This window comes from Clytia hemisphaerica, unplaced genomic scaffold, assembly GCF_902728285.1.
Source record: "Clytia hemisphaerica strain Z4C2 unplaced genomic scaffold, Clytia hemisphaerica genome assembly, whole genome shotgun sequence".
Lineage (NCBI taxonomy): Eukaryota > Metazoa > Cnidaria > Hydrozoa > Leptothecata > Clytiidae > Clytia > Clytia hemisphaerica.
In genome coordinates this window covers 293,845-312,611 of record NW_027103421.1, presented here as the reverse complement: position 1 = coordinate 312,611, position 18,767 = coordinate 293,845, and the positions used below count along the sequence as shown (strand labels likewise).

The 18,767-nt window shown below is 35.8% G+C and overlaps 1 protein-coding gene across 1 annotated transcript in view; it reads left to right on the top strand.

Moving 5' to 3' along the window:
* LOC136797792 (otoferlin-like) overlaps window positions 1–18,767 on the top strand; it is a 141,836-nt gene that overhangs the window by 29,832 nt on the left and 93,237 nt on the right. Inside the window, exons 5-17 of the mRNA XM_067054377.1 lie at window positions 526–839; window positions 2,853–3,045; window positions 4,212–4,274; window positions 5,475–5,528; window positions 6,568–6,675; window positions 7,071–7,121; window positions 7,966–8,000; window positions 8,860–8,948; window positions 11,034–11,086; window positions 13,021–13,071; window positions 14,457–14,525; window positions 14,810–14,853; window positions 17,765–17,838. Coding sequence (XP_066910478.1) covers window positions 526–839; window positions 2,853–3,045; window positions 4,212–4,274; window positions 5,475–5,528; window positions 6,568–6,675; window positions 7,071–7,121; window positions 7,966–8,000; window positions 8,860–8,948; window positions 11,034–11,086; window positions 13,021–13,071; window positions 14,457–14,525; window positions 14,810–14,853; window positions 17,765–17,838 — 1,198 coding nt within the window. The remainder of the gene's footprint in view (window positions 1–525; window positions 840–2,852; window positions 3,046–4,211; window positions 4,275–5,474; window positions 5,529–6,567; window positions 6,676–7,070; window positions 7,122–7,965; window positions 8,001–8,859; window positions 8,949–11,033; window positions 11,087–13,020; window positions 13,072–14,456; window positions 14,526–14,809; window positions 14,854–17,764; window positions 17,839–18,767) is intronic.

The window sequence follows — 18,767 nt, the reverse complement described above, 5'->3', positions numbered from 1 at the left end:
TAGATTCAATTCATGATATTCATGACGTAATGTTTTATACGGAAGCACCCGAGATAACCCGGAACTAGTGGCAAAATAACAAAAGACTAGTGGCAAATTTTGCCACTAGTTCCGGATTATTTTGTGTTCTTCCGTGTAAAAGATTACGTCATGAATATCATGAATGTCGTGCTCAAATTTTGCAAGCTTCAACTGTTGCTGGTTAAAGTTATATTTAAGTTTGAAAATTTACAAATTCTATAAAAAATTTCTTCTTGTGACTATAAAGCTTTGGCATGAAAAGATGTTTAAATTTATATAAAGATAAGATTCTGCTTATCAACCCAGCTGGCACACAACGTTGTTTCAACGTTCATCTAACGTTATATGGACGTTGTGAACGTTAGATAGATAAACGTCGAAAAAACGTTGTGTGCCAGCTGGGAAAGATATGTTTACATTTTAGAAACCCTCAAACAGACTAGGTTGTTTTTTCCTAATTGTGCTTTATTACTTTTGCATTATGTAACAATATTTTTCTTTTAGTCTGAAATTTCAATAGAACTGCTATATGTTGATGAATTCCCAAGGGATAAAGATGTTAACTCATTTGAAGTATTCCGTCCCATTGAAGTTAAAATGCGTGTTTTGGAAGACTGGGAATTGGAGTCAAGAGCAAGTAAAAATTCCAAATTCAGTTTGACAAGTAGTTTGAAACGGAAACTTGGTTCAATGGCTGGTTCAATGACCAGTAGTAAACGTTTGGCGTTGTTGGAATCTGGTGAATTGGATGAAGAGGGCGGTGGTGGCGGTGGAGGTGGTAAAAAGAAAAAGAAAGCTAAAAAAGAAAAAGAAAGATTGTAAGTATATCAAACTATTGATAGTATTGGGTTTTTACAGAAAAAAAATGTACATATGGGTGGGAGACATTGTCTAAAGGTTTTGAAAATAATGTGAAAGACTTCCATGTTCCTGGGTTAAATTTGCATTATTTAGGGGAAAATCTTAATGCCGGGGGGGGGGGCAGTCAGGCAAATTGACCGACGGGTATGTGCGGCGGTTAAGGGTATGTTTTTCAAAATATCAGAAATACAATGTAAGGGACTTTTGATAAATGCACGGTATGGGTGGAAATTTCAGCAAATCTTGGAAAAATTGTAAATTTTTGTTCGAAAATCTTGATTTTTTCGCCGCACATACCGTCAGTTGGTAAACCCACTACCCCCCGGGTCGTAATGTCTAGGGACTTGAGTTGATGCTCTTCCAGGGGTAAAGCATGTGTTTAGGAGGTAAAAAATCAAAATGTCCAGGAATTGATTATAAATAAAACATATCTCTAACCCCCATGAACAGACTTTTTAGCTGGAGGAGCCAATTAGCACAAAACATTTTTAATGTACATCAATTTGTTCATGTTTTTATAAAACTCTTCAATCAAGAAAGAAGAAATATGTCAACAATTAGTAAATAATGAATGTAGTGAATAGTAAGGTTTTGTTTTTAAAAATAAGATATTTTTGCTTACTCATCAATTTTAATTTACAAGCTTTTTCACATTGAATTGACACGGATGTGGAGCAAGATTGGTCAGAAAGAGGAAAAGAAAAACAATTTGATATGAAACAGGAACACTTATCTAAAAATAAAAACCTTAACTTTTGGGTGGTTGGCTCTACCATCATTTTTAGGCTTTCTGAATTTGAAAACTAGTTATCAGAGATTTCCTTTTTAAACCTTTTCAATACTTTCTACCACATATATCTAAATAAAGTAAGAAAAAATCTATTTTGGAACAAGACACAAGTAATATCTTTCTACAGAAACCTATGATCAACTATTTAGACTACCATACTCTACAGAAATAAATGGAACATTTACTTTAACAAAAGTACATAGATACAAAACAAAAGAAGAAGGCACAGGTAGATAAAAGACAATCAACAAAGATACAAACAATTAAAAGAATGACAAGATGAAGACAGAGCCTAGAGTTAGGTGTGGCCATGAGTAAGCACTCTCTGCTATACTTAAGAGTCACCCGTCATCTTTACCAGAAATAATGCTGCAGACATTATTTCAAAGAAAGATATAAAGATTGTAGTTGGATATAAAGAGAGAGAGACCCGGAAAGTTTTAGAAAAGTTGGCCGAGTTTCTATTCTGTCTATTCTGTCTTCTTTAAGTTTGCACCACAATTAGTTTTATGGTGTGCCTAGCATCAATTCGATCTGCCTAGCTAAACTGCAATATGCAATCCTGATGAGTCCTAATAAGGACGAAATGCATATGCTGCTTTGCCACCCCCTTAATCTTCTGAAAGAAGATAGTTTGGCAGAAATTCTATGAATTTCTTCACATGTATAATGATTTTACAACTACCCATTACTGGGTGAAGTTGGACATAGAGCCATGACTCTCGTCTGTGAGGCCTACTCATTTCAGCCAATCTCCTGAAAGAAGATAGCTGGACAGAAATTCTATGAATTTCTTCACATGTATAATGATTTTACAACTACCCATTACTGGGTGAAGTTGGACATAGAGCCATGACTCTCGTCTGTGAGGCCTACTCATTTCAGCCAATCTCCTGAAAGAAGATAGCTGGACAGAAATTTTATGAATTTCTTCACATGTATACAAATACTATTTGTTACACGGTCTTTTCGAGGAGGAATACGGGATATAAAGGGTCAGTAGAAACCGTATTGGTGACGAGACTTGCATTTGTCAATATGCAATGTCTTCTTTTTTTCTCAATCGTGAGGGAGACAGATACAGTATTTATCCCACCTCCACGTGATGTCTTTTGACCAATGAAATCGCTAGAATCTTACTGATTCCCGCCCATAAAGTACCTTATTGTTTGTCTTTTAGCAATCTTCATCCAAAGGTTAGAGTTCGTTTAAAATCACAACGTGAGGAGCTAACATTCAAAGTGCAAATCAAATTGATTGAAGGCAGAAATTTGGCTGGTACACAATTAGATCCTATCGTTGATGCTTATTGTTTCGACGAAAAGAAGAAATCTAAACCGCGCGAACAAACAAATAATCCCTCTTGGGATGAGGTAATACTTTCAAACAATATACTTTCAAGACACAGGTGAACACGAGACTTCAAAATAGTTCTAGTTTTTGGATTTTAAAGTCCTAAACATGTACTCTTATTAGGACCTTATTAGGACCCCCCGCCCGTCTATTAATTTTTAAGAATATTTTCAGCTGTCAAAGAGTTTCCAGTTCAAGTTTATGAATTAACTTTGGAAATAATAGTCCAGTCAAAATCTTCAACTTCAAATTCCTTTTCCTTCAAGTTTGATGTCAAATTTGGATCCTTTTCTATAGTTCCAATATACTCTTATTTTTTATAAGCATAACGTTTATAAGCATACTTGAATAAGTTCGGCAAGAAATAAGCATAATACTAAGCATACCTCCAAGCTGGAATGCAAAAAAAATGGTGCAGCTTTTCTAAAACGCGGACCTTTTTATTGTCTGTACACAGACCCAATATCTACGGCTAATTTCAAAATTCATTTCCGTACTACATAGCGATAAACTTGAGATATACTCTGGTACAGAGTAACCTTTTTAGGGTTGCTTTTAAAGCTGTTTGAGCTTTCTTGGACCAAAGATTTTCACCTGCGGTGCTAAATTTCAAAGAAAACTTTCATTCTTCGAGCCGAATCAATGTTCCGACTTTTTAAAAAATACAAAATTTTCTTGAACCCAAAGAAAATCAACAAATCGAAGTCCAAACATATAAATTAGCATAAATTAAGGCCGAAAATGAGATTTTGTTAAGCATATAGAACCTTGACCCGATTTTCCCATATGCTTATAAAAAAAAGATGGGTAGAGGCGTTTATAGTTTATATATTATATTGACATTATGTTTTTGTTACACTATTTTCTGTTTAAAGTGTTTAGATTTATATTGTGATAAATAGTGACGAACCAAGGGTGCCATTCCACCATTGAGGTTTAGTTAGTCATTTATATTTTCATATTCCCTTTAAAAAGAGCGCTTATCCTACTCTAAGGTCCCGAATAGAAGGGGGTCTAAATAAAAGGCGAGGGGGGGGGGTACGAAATTTTTTCAAAAACTAATTAACCGGGGGTTCTGTATACAATGGGGGGCGTCCGAAAATGAAATGAGTGCATATTAATACATAAAAACTACTGGTTGTAGTTTGAAAAAGATGCTATTAAGTGCTATTATTGCCATTTTTAGCCAATAGAGTTCAATGCGGTTTGTCAACGAGAATTGGCTATGGATCAAATTTTGAGATTTGAGGTACGTATTGAAATTAAGTAAATAAAACGATAACCTTCTTATGAGTCGCAGTTATTTTAAGAAGCTAATTAACAAAAATGAAATCTTTATTGGGCTTCTAGTGAATTGCTTAAATACACGAAAGGGTATTTTTTGTTGCTTGAATAAATGAATATTAACAAAAAGTGCGTGGATAAGTAAATTGAATCAATTTGCGGAGTTTTTGATTTTTCTAAAAAAGCGATGCATTGTGGGATTGTTTCGGGGGTATTACAATAGAATTCTCTCGAGGAATTCCTAAGAGATTTCTATTGTAATACCCCCAAAACAATCCACAATGCATCGCTTTTTTAGAAAAATCAAAAACTCCGATAAGATCTATTCCTTGACTGCATAGTTATGTGGATCTTGCCCAATTGAATGAATGAATTGTCTCTTTTAACCAAATAATGTGCCAAATTCCCCTTATATTTCTCGAAATATTTCTTGAAATATTTCCAATTTACAAAAATAAATTTCGATGGGTTCTCAAGAATTTGGAAAAAACTTTGCAAGAAATAGTTCAATAGTTCAAAAAAAATTCAGGACTGCTGGGGCTTCTTCTACAACTTTCAACTACTTATTCAACTTATAAGAATTTTTGAAGGCATGCAATTTACAGCATTAACGAGTCCTTCTACATTTGAAATAACTAAGATTGAGGTGCGAGCCCAGCCGGCACACAACGTTGTTTCAACGTTTATCTAACGTTCACAACGTCCATATAACGTTAGATGAACGTTGAAACAACGTTGTGTGCCACAATAAAGGTCATAATATTTTGATAAGTTTGGTTATTTTAACGTTTTTCAAGATTTAAAGTTCCGGCGAGAAAGTCGATTTTGGGCTATCTCTTTAATTTAATCGAATATTTCAATTCGGAAGGGGTTGGCAGACTTACAGGCTATATTTTGAGCATTATTGGACTATTTTTGAACTTTTGAATCCTCAGATCCTAAGGTCCTAAAACTCAGAGTTAAAACTCTACCCTTCCAACCTACTTTAGAGCACTTACAAATCGCTTGTGGTTCAAAAACTTCCCGGTGTATTTCTCTTTTTTCTCAAATATTATGACCTTGATTGCAGCTGCGAGGATATACACGTTTTGTATCTTCATTTATATGTGACTTTGAAATGTTTTTTGTATGTTCTCACTATTCAATGATTTTCTTTCATTTTCAGGTTTATTCAGGACGAAATTTGATCAAGAAAGGTCATCTTCTTGGTACTTTCAAGGTAAATGTTTTTCAACTTAAAGACATTTTTGGATGTTCTAAAGTAACTCAAATCATTTTTTCTGTATCTTTTGAAAATTGAAGTTTTGAATAAATCCACTCGAATTTATTCCTCCAACGAGGTATTACTTTTAATCACAATATTGTATTTCTTTCAAAAGAAATGTATCAAAATGTTGCTCTGTACCCCATTTATATATATTAAAAAATATTTCAGGGAAACTTTATCTTTTAAATAATTTTCAATTTAATCCACTCGAATTTATTTCTCCAACGAGGTATTACTTTTAATCATAATATATTGTTTTTCTTTCAAGAGAAATGTATCAAAATGTAGCTCTGTACCCCATTTATATTATATTTATTTATTTATATTAAAAAGATTTTTCAAAGGAAATTTTATCATTTAAATAATTTTCAAATTAATCCACTGGAATTTATTTCTCTAACGAAGTATTAATTTTTAATCATAATAATAATATTGTTTTTCTTTCAAAATAAATGTATCAAAATGTTGCTCTGTACCCCATTTATATATATTATAAAAATATTTCAAGGAAATTCTATCTTTTAAATAATTCTTAAATTAATCCACTCGAATTTATTTCTACAACGAGGCATTACTTTTTATTCATAATATTGTTTTTCTTTCAAAAGCAATATATCAAAATCTCATTTTTATACAGAAGATGACTAAACTCTTTACACGCTTTTTTTATAAGAACATCCAAAATTTTTGAAGCCTTTGTATGTTCTTAACTTTTTGAGTTTTAAGCCTAAAAATGTTATTTTGAGTATTTTTGTCCATTTTCTTAAGAAATCGGGTGTTTTAGAGTCCGCAAAGCCTTAAAATATTCTTAACATGTTCTTGATTTTGGCTATCGAAACCTTATGTTCTTATATAGTTTGTTTCTTATAAAAAACGTGTACCCCATTTATCTATATTAAAAAAGTTTCAAGGAAATCGCTATCTTTCAAATAATTCTCTTTAGAATAATGCAGTTTTCAAAATCGAAAAACCTATATTCCAATTTATTTAGATTGACCTTGGAACCATCTACCATCAGCCAGACCACAGGTTCATTCGTAAATATGCGTGTCTTTCACATCCGAACGAAACTCTTGGAACAAGTGGAGCTGGAATCAAAGTAAATAATTTTTTTTGTTGGACCTACTTTGGAGGTCCTTTAAATGTTCGTCCGTTCGTCTGTTCGTCTGTTCGTCCGTTCGTCCGTTCGTCTGTTACCAGCTTTTCTCGAGATTTATCAATTCAAAATTTAACAGTAAGGACAACAGTATAGATAGATATGATAGATATGCCCTCCGATGCATCGGAATGGGTCCTACACACGGTGGAGTAGGAATCACAGCGCAAGCAGACATTGCAACCCTGCAGATGCGAGCTGCCGAGCCATGGTGTATACCACGACTAAAAAAAGTGCTTAGAAAAATCTTTGAACTCCGGTTACTTATAAAAACTTAACTTTGGACTGAAAGGTAATTTTAATGATTATTAATTTAATCATCGATTTTATGCTCATAGGGCTACCTGAAGCTTGATCTGACAGTCCTTGCGGAAGGTGATTTAGTCAAGGTAAGATAATAACTTTACAGTCGAGATTTTATAAAAAATACGTAATAGTTATCGTAGCTTGGTCTAATGTCGACATCCCTCATCTAATTCCGACACCCTTTTTATCAGCTGAAATTGATAAAAAGGTAACGGCTATTTTTCTTTGCTTAGTGGTTAGCGAGGAATAATCCTTTTTTAATCAGTGATTCAAACTCATATTATTCCTGTCTCTAAAGAAGGGTGTCGGAATTAGACGAGAGATGTCGATATTAGACCAACTTATCGGTTAGACCGGTATCGGAAAGTTGCTATCGGAAAGTTGCGAGTAGAATATCAGAAATATTTTACGAGTTCAGAGATTTTTCCGTACAATATTTTCCGAGCCTTTAGACGAGGAAAATATACGGAAATTCCGGAACGAGTGAATTATTTATATATTGTATGAGCAAAAATCTGATAACTGCTTTATCAGTGACCCAAAAAATGCACTTTATTTTGTGTTGAAAAAAAGCTCAGGGCAGTTTTGTAGCAAAGTGACGTTAAATTGCTTCTACCGCTACAATGCAACAACATGTTTTCGTCAATCTATATTTTATACATGTAAAATACAAGATATATTGTACTGTTTTTAACCAATCAGATTGCAGATATTTTTTGGATCGCCGATAACTCTTTTTACTTTAAATTAGGTGAAAATTAAAATTTGAATAGAACTCTCTGATCAATTATTATCAAAAATAGTGAAGAAGGTGACCAAGTCTATTTTATTTTAAAGATATGATTCGTTGGCCATTATTGAATCACTTTTAAAGTATTTTTTGGAGCTTTTTTTCTCTCATGTTCTCATGTTTCTCACGTTTTATAGGAAGCTCCTGCTCTAGATGATGATGATATTGATAGGTAGGTATCTACTCCGATGAAAATTCTCTAAGAATGTCTTCTCCTGGGCCTCGTACAGTACTCTTGTCTCCCGAATAGACGGGGGGGGGGGTCAGAATAAGCGGGAAGTAGGAAAATCTTCTAAATTCTAATCTAATAAGAGGGGGGGGGTAATTTGAAGATAGAATTTTTTTTAACTGATATCAATTTCAACAACAAAAAAGAAACTTTAACAAATGAACACGTAAAATAAGAACCAATACTAACAAAAAGGAAAATTTCAACAAGTTTAAGGTCTATCCACACTGTAATAAAATATTGAATTATTCGAATTTAATTAGCGGGGGGGGGGGGGTCTTAATAAGAGCGGGAGGAGATGGATTTTTTTCTCTTAACAATTAGCGGGGAGGGGGGACGTCTATTCGTGAGACAACAGTAGCCGACCTAAATTGCTCCTTGTCCGACCCAAAAACCATCACTGACAAAGCTGAAGCAACCCTGATCGAACATTCTGTAATTTTTGAAATCGTTATTTCGAGTCAGACAGTTTTTTCGGATTTCTGTAGCAGGTTGACTTGAACTTTTTATGTGAATGAACCTAGTGTAATTTAATACTTGGTTTAGTTCATTAAAAAGACAACTACTAAAGTCAAAGTCGAGTGTGTACTTTTTCTTGCTACCAAATGGAAACCATGTCAGCGTAATTAGACTAATTCCCTTAAGGGTGGTTTCCACATAGTAGCAAAAAAGAGAACACAATTCAAGCAAATTGACTTTAGTTTTAGGAAATTGGAATCGGCTCTCCTCTGAAAAAATAGGCCCTGTCGCAGATAAAAGGACTGCTGTAACTAATACCAATTTCCCTTCATTTATTTCATAGCAATCCTTTGTTACCAGATGGTCTACCACCAGAGCGTGAGAGGAACCGACTTGTTATCTCCATTTATAAAGCCGAAGGCTTACCAAAGAGTAAGGACCACTGACCTTTTTATACCCTGGACCAAGTTTTTCAATTCTGGCTAAGCAAAATCTTTGATCGGAGTCTTTTTGAAAGTGGTACCCTAGCCTAGTGATAGAACTACACAAGCGGTGTAAATGCATCGAGAGCGCTAGATCTAAGTTTCCTCGAATACTATTGATGATGTAGCGGCGTTAGACGTTAATTTTTAACACTGCAATGACTTTTTTGCGGGTACCAATTTAAAAAAGTCTGATCAAAGATGGTGAAAAAAGCTTGGTCCAGGGTATATAAAGGTCAGTGGTAAGGTCCTTTTTATTCTTGATGCTTTCTTCACGTCTAAAGGGCTACATACACTACCCAATCATATTTTCTACGTCCCCTGAATTTTAGAGGGGGTCTTGGATTTTGATAAAGCCTAGACTAGAGAAGGGGGGAGGGTGTTAAAAGTTTGAATTTTTCTAAGCGTGGGGTTGCCAGTTGAGGGGGGGGGTCTCTACCTATCTTAGGGGGGAGTCTACGTAGAACTATGTACAAACATTTCAAAATTGTTTCTTTTTGAAAAATAATTACCCAAGTGGGGGGGGGGGGGGGCTCCGAATTTTCAAATTTATTCTCTTAGGAGGGGTTATTTTTTTATTTTACACACCCAAAGAAAGTTCTTTTTCATGATAAAGCGCCTGCTGTTTACTTCGCACATTACAGTCCACAAACTTGTCCAATATTGTTCACCGAAATATTGTCATAGTGGGCAGAGGGGTATCAAGCCCCCCCTTAAAAATGGCACCCCCTCTTTTAGCTCAACCCCCCTCTTAAAAATGAAAATTCCTCAACCCCCCTCTTTTTATTCAACCCCCCCTCTTTTTCCCAGGTTTAAGTTCAACCCCCCTCTTTTTTTCGACCTTTTACGCACAAACTCTTACAATCTCTAACTATATTCCAAGGTTATTAAAATGAAGAATACAATAATATGAATCTGATGGCAGAAATAACTTTTTGTTGAGAAATTTAAAAATGAATGGAAAACACTCTTTTGCAAATTGCCAAATCTTCCAACCCCCCTCTTTTTGTCCAAGCCACCCCTTTTATTTGAAATTTTCACAAGCCCCCCCTTCTTTTAAATTTAAGGGCTACTTAGACTACACAATATATTGACGAACAATATTCGACAATATGGTTTGCGGACCGTAATGTACGAAGTAAACAACAGGTACTCTATTATAAAAAGGAATTTTCTTTCTGTAAACAATCCCCCTTTATTGTTGGAATATTGCAAATCGAGCTGACAATATATTGCGGACACCTTTTCAATATATTGTCGACATTCAGCAATATATCATCAATATATTGCCCGACAATATATTGTGTAGTGTATGTAGCCCTTTAGTAAAATTCTCAAACCCCCCCTTTTTAAAGGGGGGGTGCCCACTATGATTGTATAGTCTAAGTAACCCTTCTTCTCCTAATTTTTTTAATGACTCGAATACTCATCAAAACGTTTGTAATTTGAAGCTAAGCAGGATAGTAGAATGTCTTTGTTAGAGAAACAACAGCAAAAAAACAATTTCAAAACTAGTAATTATAATCATCAAAGTACTTTTGCCACGCGTTAAATTAGAAAAACTATGTTAACCCATGAACTCTAAACTGCATGAAAGGACATTAACTTTTGATTGATCAGGGTCGAATTTTTGCGAGAATTGTTGTCTTTATTGGCTCAGTCATTTGGCATCATATGACCCGTCTGTAAAATATAACCCAATCAATTTGTTGTATTTTATTGGGCTTTTCCAGAAAAATTCCGTGCCCCCCTGTTAAGTATATCGGATATCCAGGGGGTTAACGATTTTTGTTCAAAAGTGGATATCCAGGGGGTAAAGTGTCTTTTTAAGTAAAAAATACGATATCCAGGGGTAACCATCTTTTCAAGAGAGGATATCCAGGGGGTTGAGCATATTTCTAAGAGTGGATATCCAGGGTTTTTTACTAATAAAGTAGGATATCCAGTTTCGATACTTAGAAAAATCATATCCTCATCTGGGGGCAAAATTTTTTCTGGAAAAGCCCATTTTGCTTAATTTCTTTTATTTTTCCAGTGAACTCTGGTATGTTAGCTGCAGTACGGAAAGCATTCTCGGGTGAAACAAGGGTAATTATTTGTATCATTACTTGTTGTATTGTAATTGGGTGTATTATCATGGGCGTGGGGGGGGGGTTAGTCGGTGCTAAAATGTCAGACACAGGCTTTGCCCATAAGAGTGGGTAGCTCAGTCGGTAGAGCATTCGCCTTACAATCTAAGGTTTGTGGGTTCGATCCCCGGTCACCGCCAACTCAGCGGATGAGTAGCTTAAATTGGGTAATCTGATCTAGGCGGTAAGTTACTGGGAGCTGAGAGTAGGTGTGGCGCTCCACCTCAGCATTCGATCTCCCAGGTCTAGCGCAAATAGAAAAGGGGATAGACTCCCTCACTCCCGGCTCCGCCGGCAGCCACCAGATGAATATACTTACCCATAAAAAGCGGTATAGAATACATGTACTAAAAACTTTGGGATCATTTTGACACCACCTTTTTTGTCTTCTCGGGACCATTTTTCTCAAAAGTGCTGATTTTTGCAACATGACATTTTTTTACACAAATTGATACCATCAAACGATTGACTTTATGAATTGAGAAAACTTTTGACCGAATACAAAAATAATTGAACTTAGGAAACTTTCTTCAAATTAAAAAAAAACTCTTAAAATTTAAATTCTTAAAAAAGATTCAAAAAATGATACAAATCACTAATTTTATTACGAATATACTAAAATTATTTTTGAAGTGATCTTTTCGATTTACGATCACCTTGACTTCAACCACATAACCCCCTTTCTCGACCAAGAAGCACTGGATCTTTCTCCAACAACATAACACTCCCACACGGGGGATGTACTAGGGTTGCGAGCTGACGGGGGGTGCCGCCCGACTTTCGACCTTTGGACCCTTACCGGGACTAAAAAGGAGAAAACAAAGGAAAACTTTGTAATTTTTACGACTCTTATTGGGACAAATTTGACCAATTTTGACCAAATTTCGATCTTTCCGGAGGTAAAAAGTTGAAATTTTCCTATTTCTCCCACCCTAAGTGGGGCTAAAATTTGATTTTCTGATTTTTCCGACCCTTAGCTGGACTTTGGAAGTCCAAAAAAGGTACCCTTAAGGGCGGCACATACCGTACCCTCCATTTGCCTAAGTACACTGCCCGGGCACTACTATTGGATGTTACACTGCAAAACATGGGATCCATAGACTACTTTTACAATAGCATATTTCTATTTTATGCATTACCGAACAATAAACTTTTCTTAAGATTAATCAAAATCATCGCGAGCATCGTTCTCAAATTGAATAATTATTTCGAACGATATCTCCACATCTAGTACGTATTCCCAAAAGATCGTCATCAATTTTGATCATCCAAAAGCGTAAACGGTCCCATAATTGTATCTGATGACATTGAAGTACCTTAGCAACAATACTATTAAAACGAGGCTGGGCTTAAAAAATTGTTGGTTTGCCGTCACCCGACCCTAGATTTTGGAGGTGGGTCGGTCGGTCGGAATTTTCTTTTATTTTGGCGATTTTTGAAATTTCGTCCATGGAAGGGTTTAACAGTTTGTTTACATTTAGGTAATTTTGAATAAAAAACAGAAGTGCTAGCAGGGAATTTACGATTCTTATGCTTGAGACAACAAGATACGAGTTTTGATTTTTTATTGTTTGAAGTTTTTGAAGGAAAAAAAAATCTTCTTTTAAATGGCAATAAAATTTTTTGGGTCGGCAGGTTTCGAGGTAGGGTCGGTCGGGTGACGGCAAACCAACAATTTTTGTAAGTCCAGCCCGACGTTTGCCATGATATTATGCATTTCAAATAAAGCGTCTATTCATTTCTCATAAATTTTGATTTTGATTTCCAGATACACATTTTACATATGAATCAGTAATCGCCAAAGACCCTCCAACACCCTTAAACAACATCACATCATATTTCTCTCATAAATTTTGATTTTTGACAAAATTTCAACATCCCTCTTTTCATTAGCTTCGTGATTTGGCAGATCCTTTTGTTACAATAACCTTTGCTGGTCAAGAGGTAATTATTCATTTTTATAGCAATGATATTCAAGTTGAACCAATTCCCTTGTGGCATTACACGTTTTTTATAAGAACAAACTATATAAGAACATTAGGCTTCGAAGGCCAAAATTTTAAGAACAAGTTAAGAACATTTTAAGGCTTCGCGGACTCTAAAGGGGGGGGTTTCAGGGGGTACCCGATTCCGTAATTCCGCCGATTTTTTCTCCAATTTCCGTCACACCGTCTTAAATTGAACCAAAATTCCGTCACCGAAAATTCCTTTGAAATTCAATATTTTTGTCGAAAATTCCGCAAATTTTGAAAATCTTTTACCAATTCCGAAATTCCGCAAATTTTTTTGCTAAATTCCGTTTCTCCGCACTAAAATTGTCTAATTTTCCGTCTCCGTCAGAGAACCCAATTTCCGTAATTCCGTCTAAATTTTCGCCAAATTCCGCCACTCCGTCCGAAAAAAGGGCTGATTCCGCTCCTCCGCCAACCATGAAACCCCCCCCTCTAAAACACCCAATTTCTTAGGAAAATGGACAAAAATGTTCAAAAGACATTTTTAGGCTTAAATTTCAGAAAGTTAAGAACATCCGAAGGCTTTCAAAAATTTTGGATGTTCTTTAAAAAAAAAAGGTGTAGCCCAGACGGCACTCGACGTCGTATCAACGTCCATGTGACATTTATAACGTCCAAATAACGTTATTTGAACGTTAAAACAACGTTGTGTGCTTGCTGGTAGTTGGTTGTACCAGGAATCACGTGGAGTTCTTCCAAGAACTTGGGTCCCTTAAATATTGGATTATCAGGCCAGGTAGCTTAGCTGGTAGAGCGTTCGCCTTGCAATTCAAGGGTTGTAGACATTGAGATTAAAGGGGCTAAAGAGGAATTTTCAACCCTTTTCTCAAGCAAGAAAAATGAAGCCTTAAGTTTGAAAAACACGCGGTGTACGCGTTTCGGATGGAAAATAAGTAGCTTTATTTCCCATCCAGGAGTTTCGGATCTAGCTCCTTCGGGGTTTTGAAATCAATGGTTATAGGTTCAATTCCTGGTCACCGCCAACTTTATAGCGAATGAGGATAATCTTAAAGTACTAGAAGGACCCAAGATAAGGATTTGGTGCTTCTTCTCAACATTCCATCTCCAAGGTCTAGCGTAAGTAAAGAAAAGGGAAAAGACTCCCTCAATCCCCATATACTTAATTACTTGAAAAAATCTTTTTTAATTGCTTTATTTGTACATTCTAAGTGTAATTTTTGTCAATCTTTCCAGTGGGGCTAGGCTCCGAGCGGGCCTGTGACACAGGGGTGTATTTGTAGTTTATCGAAAACCCCAATTATTTTAAAACAGCGACACTCAGGTTGTCAAGAGTGGTATTATAATTTGCTTTTTCAGGCCTCCACCAAAGTCATTGAGAAGTGTTATGATCCAGAGTGGAATGAGGAAATTACATTCTGTGATTTGGTAAGGCTCCAGTTACACTCAATCCATTGTTTTTTAGCCTCTCTTAAAAATTACCAATTGGTGATACTTACACTTACAAATTGTTTGACTTTGTGATTTATTAAAGTTTAAAAATTTCTTTTTGTTATGTCTTCTAGATTGGTGATTTTTAACTGTACTAACGTAATATTCTAAATAGACAAAATCCGTTCGCGGGTTGTTCTTCATAAAATAATCTAACCTGACCAGAGGCCAGATTAATAACCTCACAATAAACTGAGCATTCTTTTTATGCCTTTTTTTAGTTTCCATCGCTGTGCAGAAGGATTAAAGTTCAGCTAAGAGATAAGTAAGTCATACAGTAAGTCGTAAAAATGGGGAGGCTGAAGGCTCAAATAGGATAAAATTCACTAGAAATTTGAGAAAAGTGGATAAGCTGAAGTCTCTCCAGTCTCCCCGCTTTCGCCGGGCCTGGTCATACCATCAGCTGACACATGGTGTTGTCAAAACATGTCGATCTAACGCCTATTTAGAACGTCTATGCGACGTTAGATGAACGTTGAAACAATATTGCGTGTGAGCCGGGAATTAGAAGACTTTTCTTGTCGTCCTTGATTGAATGATTAGTTAACTAAAAAATGTTGTCAACACCCTTCTCCTGTGAACTTCAAAAATGATTTTAAAGAAATCAATGATGGCATCTTATTTCGATTCCATTTCATATCAGGACTTGGTTTATTTTTGCTATAAGACTGTATATTTTTAGGTGATACAAAAACTATGTTAAGTGGCTCTTTTCTTATTAGCCAAATTCTGGAGCCGCTCGCTGCGCTGCCGTGCGCAGCTTGTAGGGACAAAAATTACTTTCGCTTTCGTTTTTAGGCGGCATTCGCAGATATTTGGTTAGAAAACAGTGAGACTCCCCCTTCTTTTTACCAGCAAAAAATAGGAAAAAGAGATTGGATTTATGTTGGAACTTTTATTGGCCCAGCTAGCTTTAGCGTACTGGGCCTTTCATTAGCATTCTGCCCGGTGTCAGTGTGTAACAATTTACTAGGCGATACGCGTTGTCATATATGGCGTTTTCAAGCACAGGCTAATTCAGATTGTGAAGGATTTGATTGGCTGTTAGAACATGATTGACAGAATAAAAAACAATTGAAATCGTCTTTATTGGTTAAAAACATAAAAGTAGAAAATACAATTAACTATTAAAACTATAAGAACATAACAGATGTAGTGTGTTTTAAGAAAAACAATGTAACAAACCGTAACAAACCTTCTTCTCTTTAGGAAGATGTTCTTTTAAAAAAAAGTTGTTTTTACATTTCTCTTCCATGTGAACAGTTCAGTTGTTCACGTGTTAGGAAAAAAACATCTCTGTATATAAGATTTAAATATTATGAATTATTTCTCATTGTTGTAAATAAGAGATAGCCGAATGGTCTAAGGCGTCTATGGCTTGTATTAGCGACTCCAGGTTCAAATCCCCTCTGCTACTCAAGTCTTGAATCAGTTCATACTTTTATTCGCTGGGCCTTCATGCCCTCTGGGCTTCTTGTTGGATTTCAAGAAAAAGCCTCTTCCAAACATGAAACGTTTATAATCACTCATAGTTGGAGGAATTTTCAATTATCCCGGGCTCAGTCTTTGGCCTATAGCCTATGAACTTTTTGTACTGCATATGCCTTATTTGGACTATTACTTTTGTAGAAAAACTTTTTCTGCTCACTTTGGGCCTCAGTTGAGTATGATAGGTAGATTTTGGGTTGGGAAATAGGTAAAAAGTAAAATTATACATAAACATGTTTGAGTGTTTGAGAGTATTTTGACTTGACTTCATGTTATGTTTTTCTTATCTTTACCACCACAAAATTATTCAACAGAATAGAATTTATAAACTATTTTCAAGCATGAAAATATTTGGCTGAAGCAAATTTTGTACAAATTTTATATATTTTAATGATAAAGTAAAAACATCTCAAATTTTTTTATTATAATCCTTTGTGACAGTACTTTTTCTTTTGGGAAGTTGGAAGCTTTTCCACCGAACAGATAATCCAAATGAAAAAATAATTTCAGACAGTGCTTTAGGCATCATAACTTTGCCTGAAAATGCAATGACTACAAAGTGGATTTGTACCGTCAAGGGCTCTAACTTGGGACAGTCTGACAAAACATGGGGCATCAATTCGGCAATCATTTCACCGAACCTCTATTAAGTCATTTAATTAACATAGTCGCAAATCATAGAAAACAAACTTGTCAACAGAGATTTAACAGTGAAAAAACCGTTCAGAAAGTCAACCATCCCATGATATGACCACTCGTCCCAAGTTAGAGCCGTTGACGGTATGCCGGATATCCAGAACAATAACAATCCATTATATGATATACACAATCATGTCAATGTCATAAGGTACTTTCAATTATTTGCGGTACTTCCAAAATTTCAGAATTTTTGGGCACTTTCTTTGGATTCGCTTATCCTTTTCTTGTCCTGGATCCAATCAAAACCTGCACGTAAAACGTACCCCAAAATCAGTCACGTTTATAACATTATAACTCGGTCTTTGACGACTGGGAAGATTCAATGACAAAATTTTGACAGTTAAAGTAAAGTTTATCCCTCAGCGCAGTCACAAGTGATGAATCCGATCTGACCGTTAGTGTCTCTTCAGCCATATTTGAGATGAATAAAATGAATCATGAAATTTTTGTTATCTAAAGGGATGGGTGAAACCATGTTTGAATGAGCCTATATCTTGGATATCTCTCTCATCATATCAAAACTGTTCAATGCGATCGAAAAAAATCTTTCTCAGCTGAATTCCATGATAGGGAATGTTTGTGAAGCTATTATAGTCATTGTTTGCACCAATGTAAAGTTACTTCTGCAAGTTAGTAGTCTCCATCAACAGCTTTCGAAAGCAGTGAAATCGACGAAACTACTTGAGTGAAGTTTGTAAACAAAAAAGCAAGTTTCACACATTCATTATGTTCAAAAAGTATTGTCTTTTATTCCAATGTATGATAGAAGTCTATTCCAATACATTTGATGTTGGTTCCAAGTAGTATTCTTCTTCTTTCTTCCCAAGAATCACCAAATCTACTCAAAAAGCACTGTTTTGCAGTGCTTCCCCAGCCAAAAATGTAAACAAAATGGCTTCCGCCTCGATTTTTGTCCCGACACGTGCATCAACTGCAGCGCAGCGAGCGGCTCCAGAATTTGGCTAATACAGATTTTCTTCATTTTATAGAGATGTCACCAAAATTGAAACAGTAGGCACAACGTGGATTGATTTATCGGAAATTTCTAACAACAATGCAAATGGTAAGTCCGTTCGTCTATCCTCACTTTTCTGCACTGACCTTTATATATCCCTGGACCAAGTTACTCAATTCCGGCCAAAAAAAAATCTTTGATCGGAGTTTTTTTGAAATTAGTACCCTAATGGCAGCACTACTCAATAGCGGTGAAAATGCATCGAGAGCGCTAGATCTATTTTTCCTCGAATACTTTTGATGATGTAGCGCCGTTAGACGTTAGGATAATCGACCGCCGAAGGCGGTTAATCTTCCGAGCTGTATACGGGTAAAAAAGTTGGATTCAAAATTTGTCACAACTGCGCTATCCTTTTGAATATTTTAAAATTTGACTCGCCCATTCATGCCTATCTGCACGTTTTGCAGAATTTTGTCGGTTAAAGGTTTGAGCAGCTGAGACAAAATTGAGATATTTGTAGAATCGCTGGTTATCTGAAATGTGTGGCGTTTTACTACGGAGATAAAAAAAGCATTTTTTCGGAGATAACGATGTTAATCATGAATAGATGAAAAACATGCTGTGGCGCCCCGCTAGGGAGGTAAATGTTAAGTAAATAAAGTGATTAAACAACTCAAAATATACTAGCTCATCAAAATCACTCTCGTTAAGCATCATAGCAGAACTACCACAGTGGTTTAGCTTATTGTGCTTCAAACACTGCCAAGTTCATGCTTTGAGAAAAGGTCCAACATAAGAAACGGTGGGGAATACTTGTTTCTTCCTCGTGCCGACCGCTGGATACAGATCCACTTATTTTGAAGACAAAAGTGAAAAAGTTTGGAGATCTATCCACTGGCAGTTTCAAAACATCTCCATTTTGATGGAAATCAAACACTGATCGCGCAGAGTTAGCGACTAAATACATTTTAAGAATTTTGCCCTAGCGTACACGCTCGCCCGATCGATGGAAACAGGCCTAGATACCTAAGTAATTA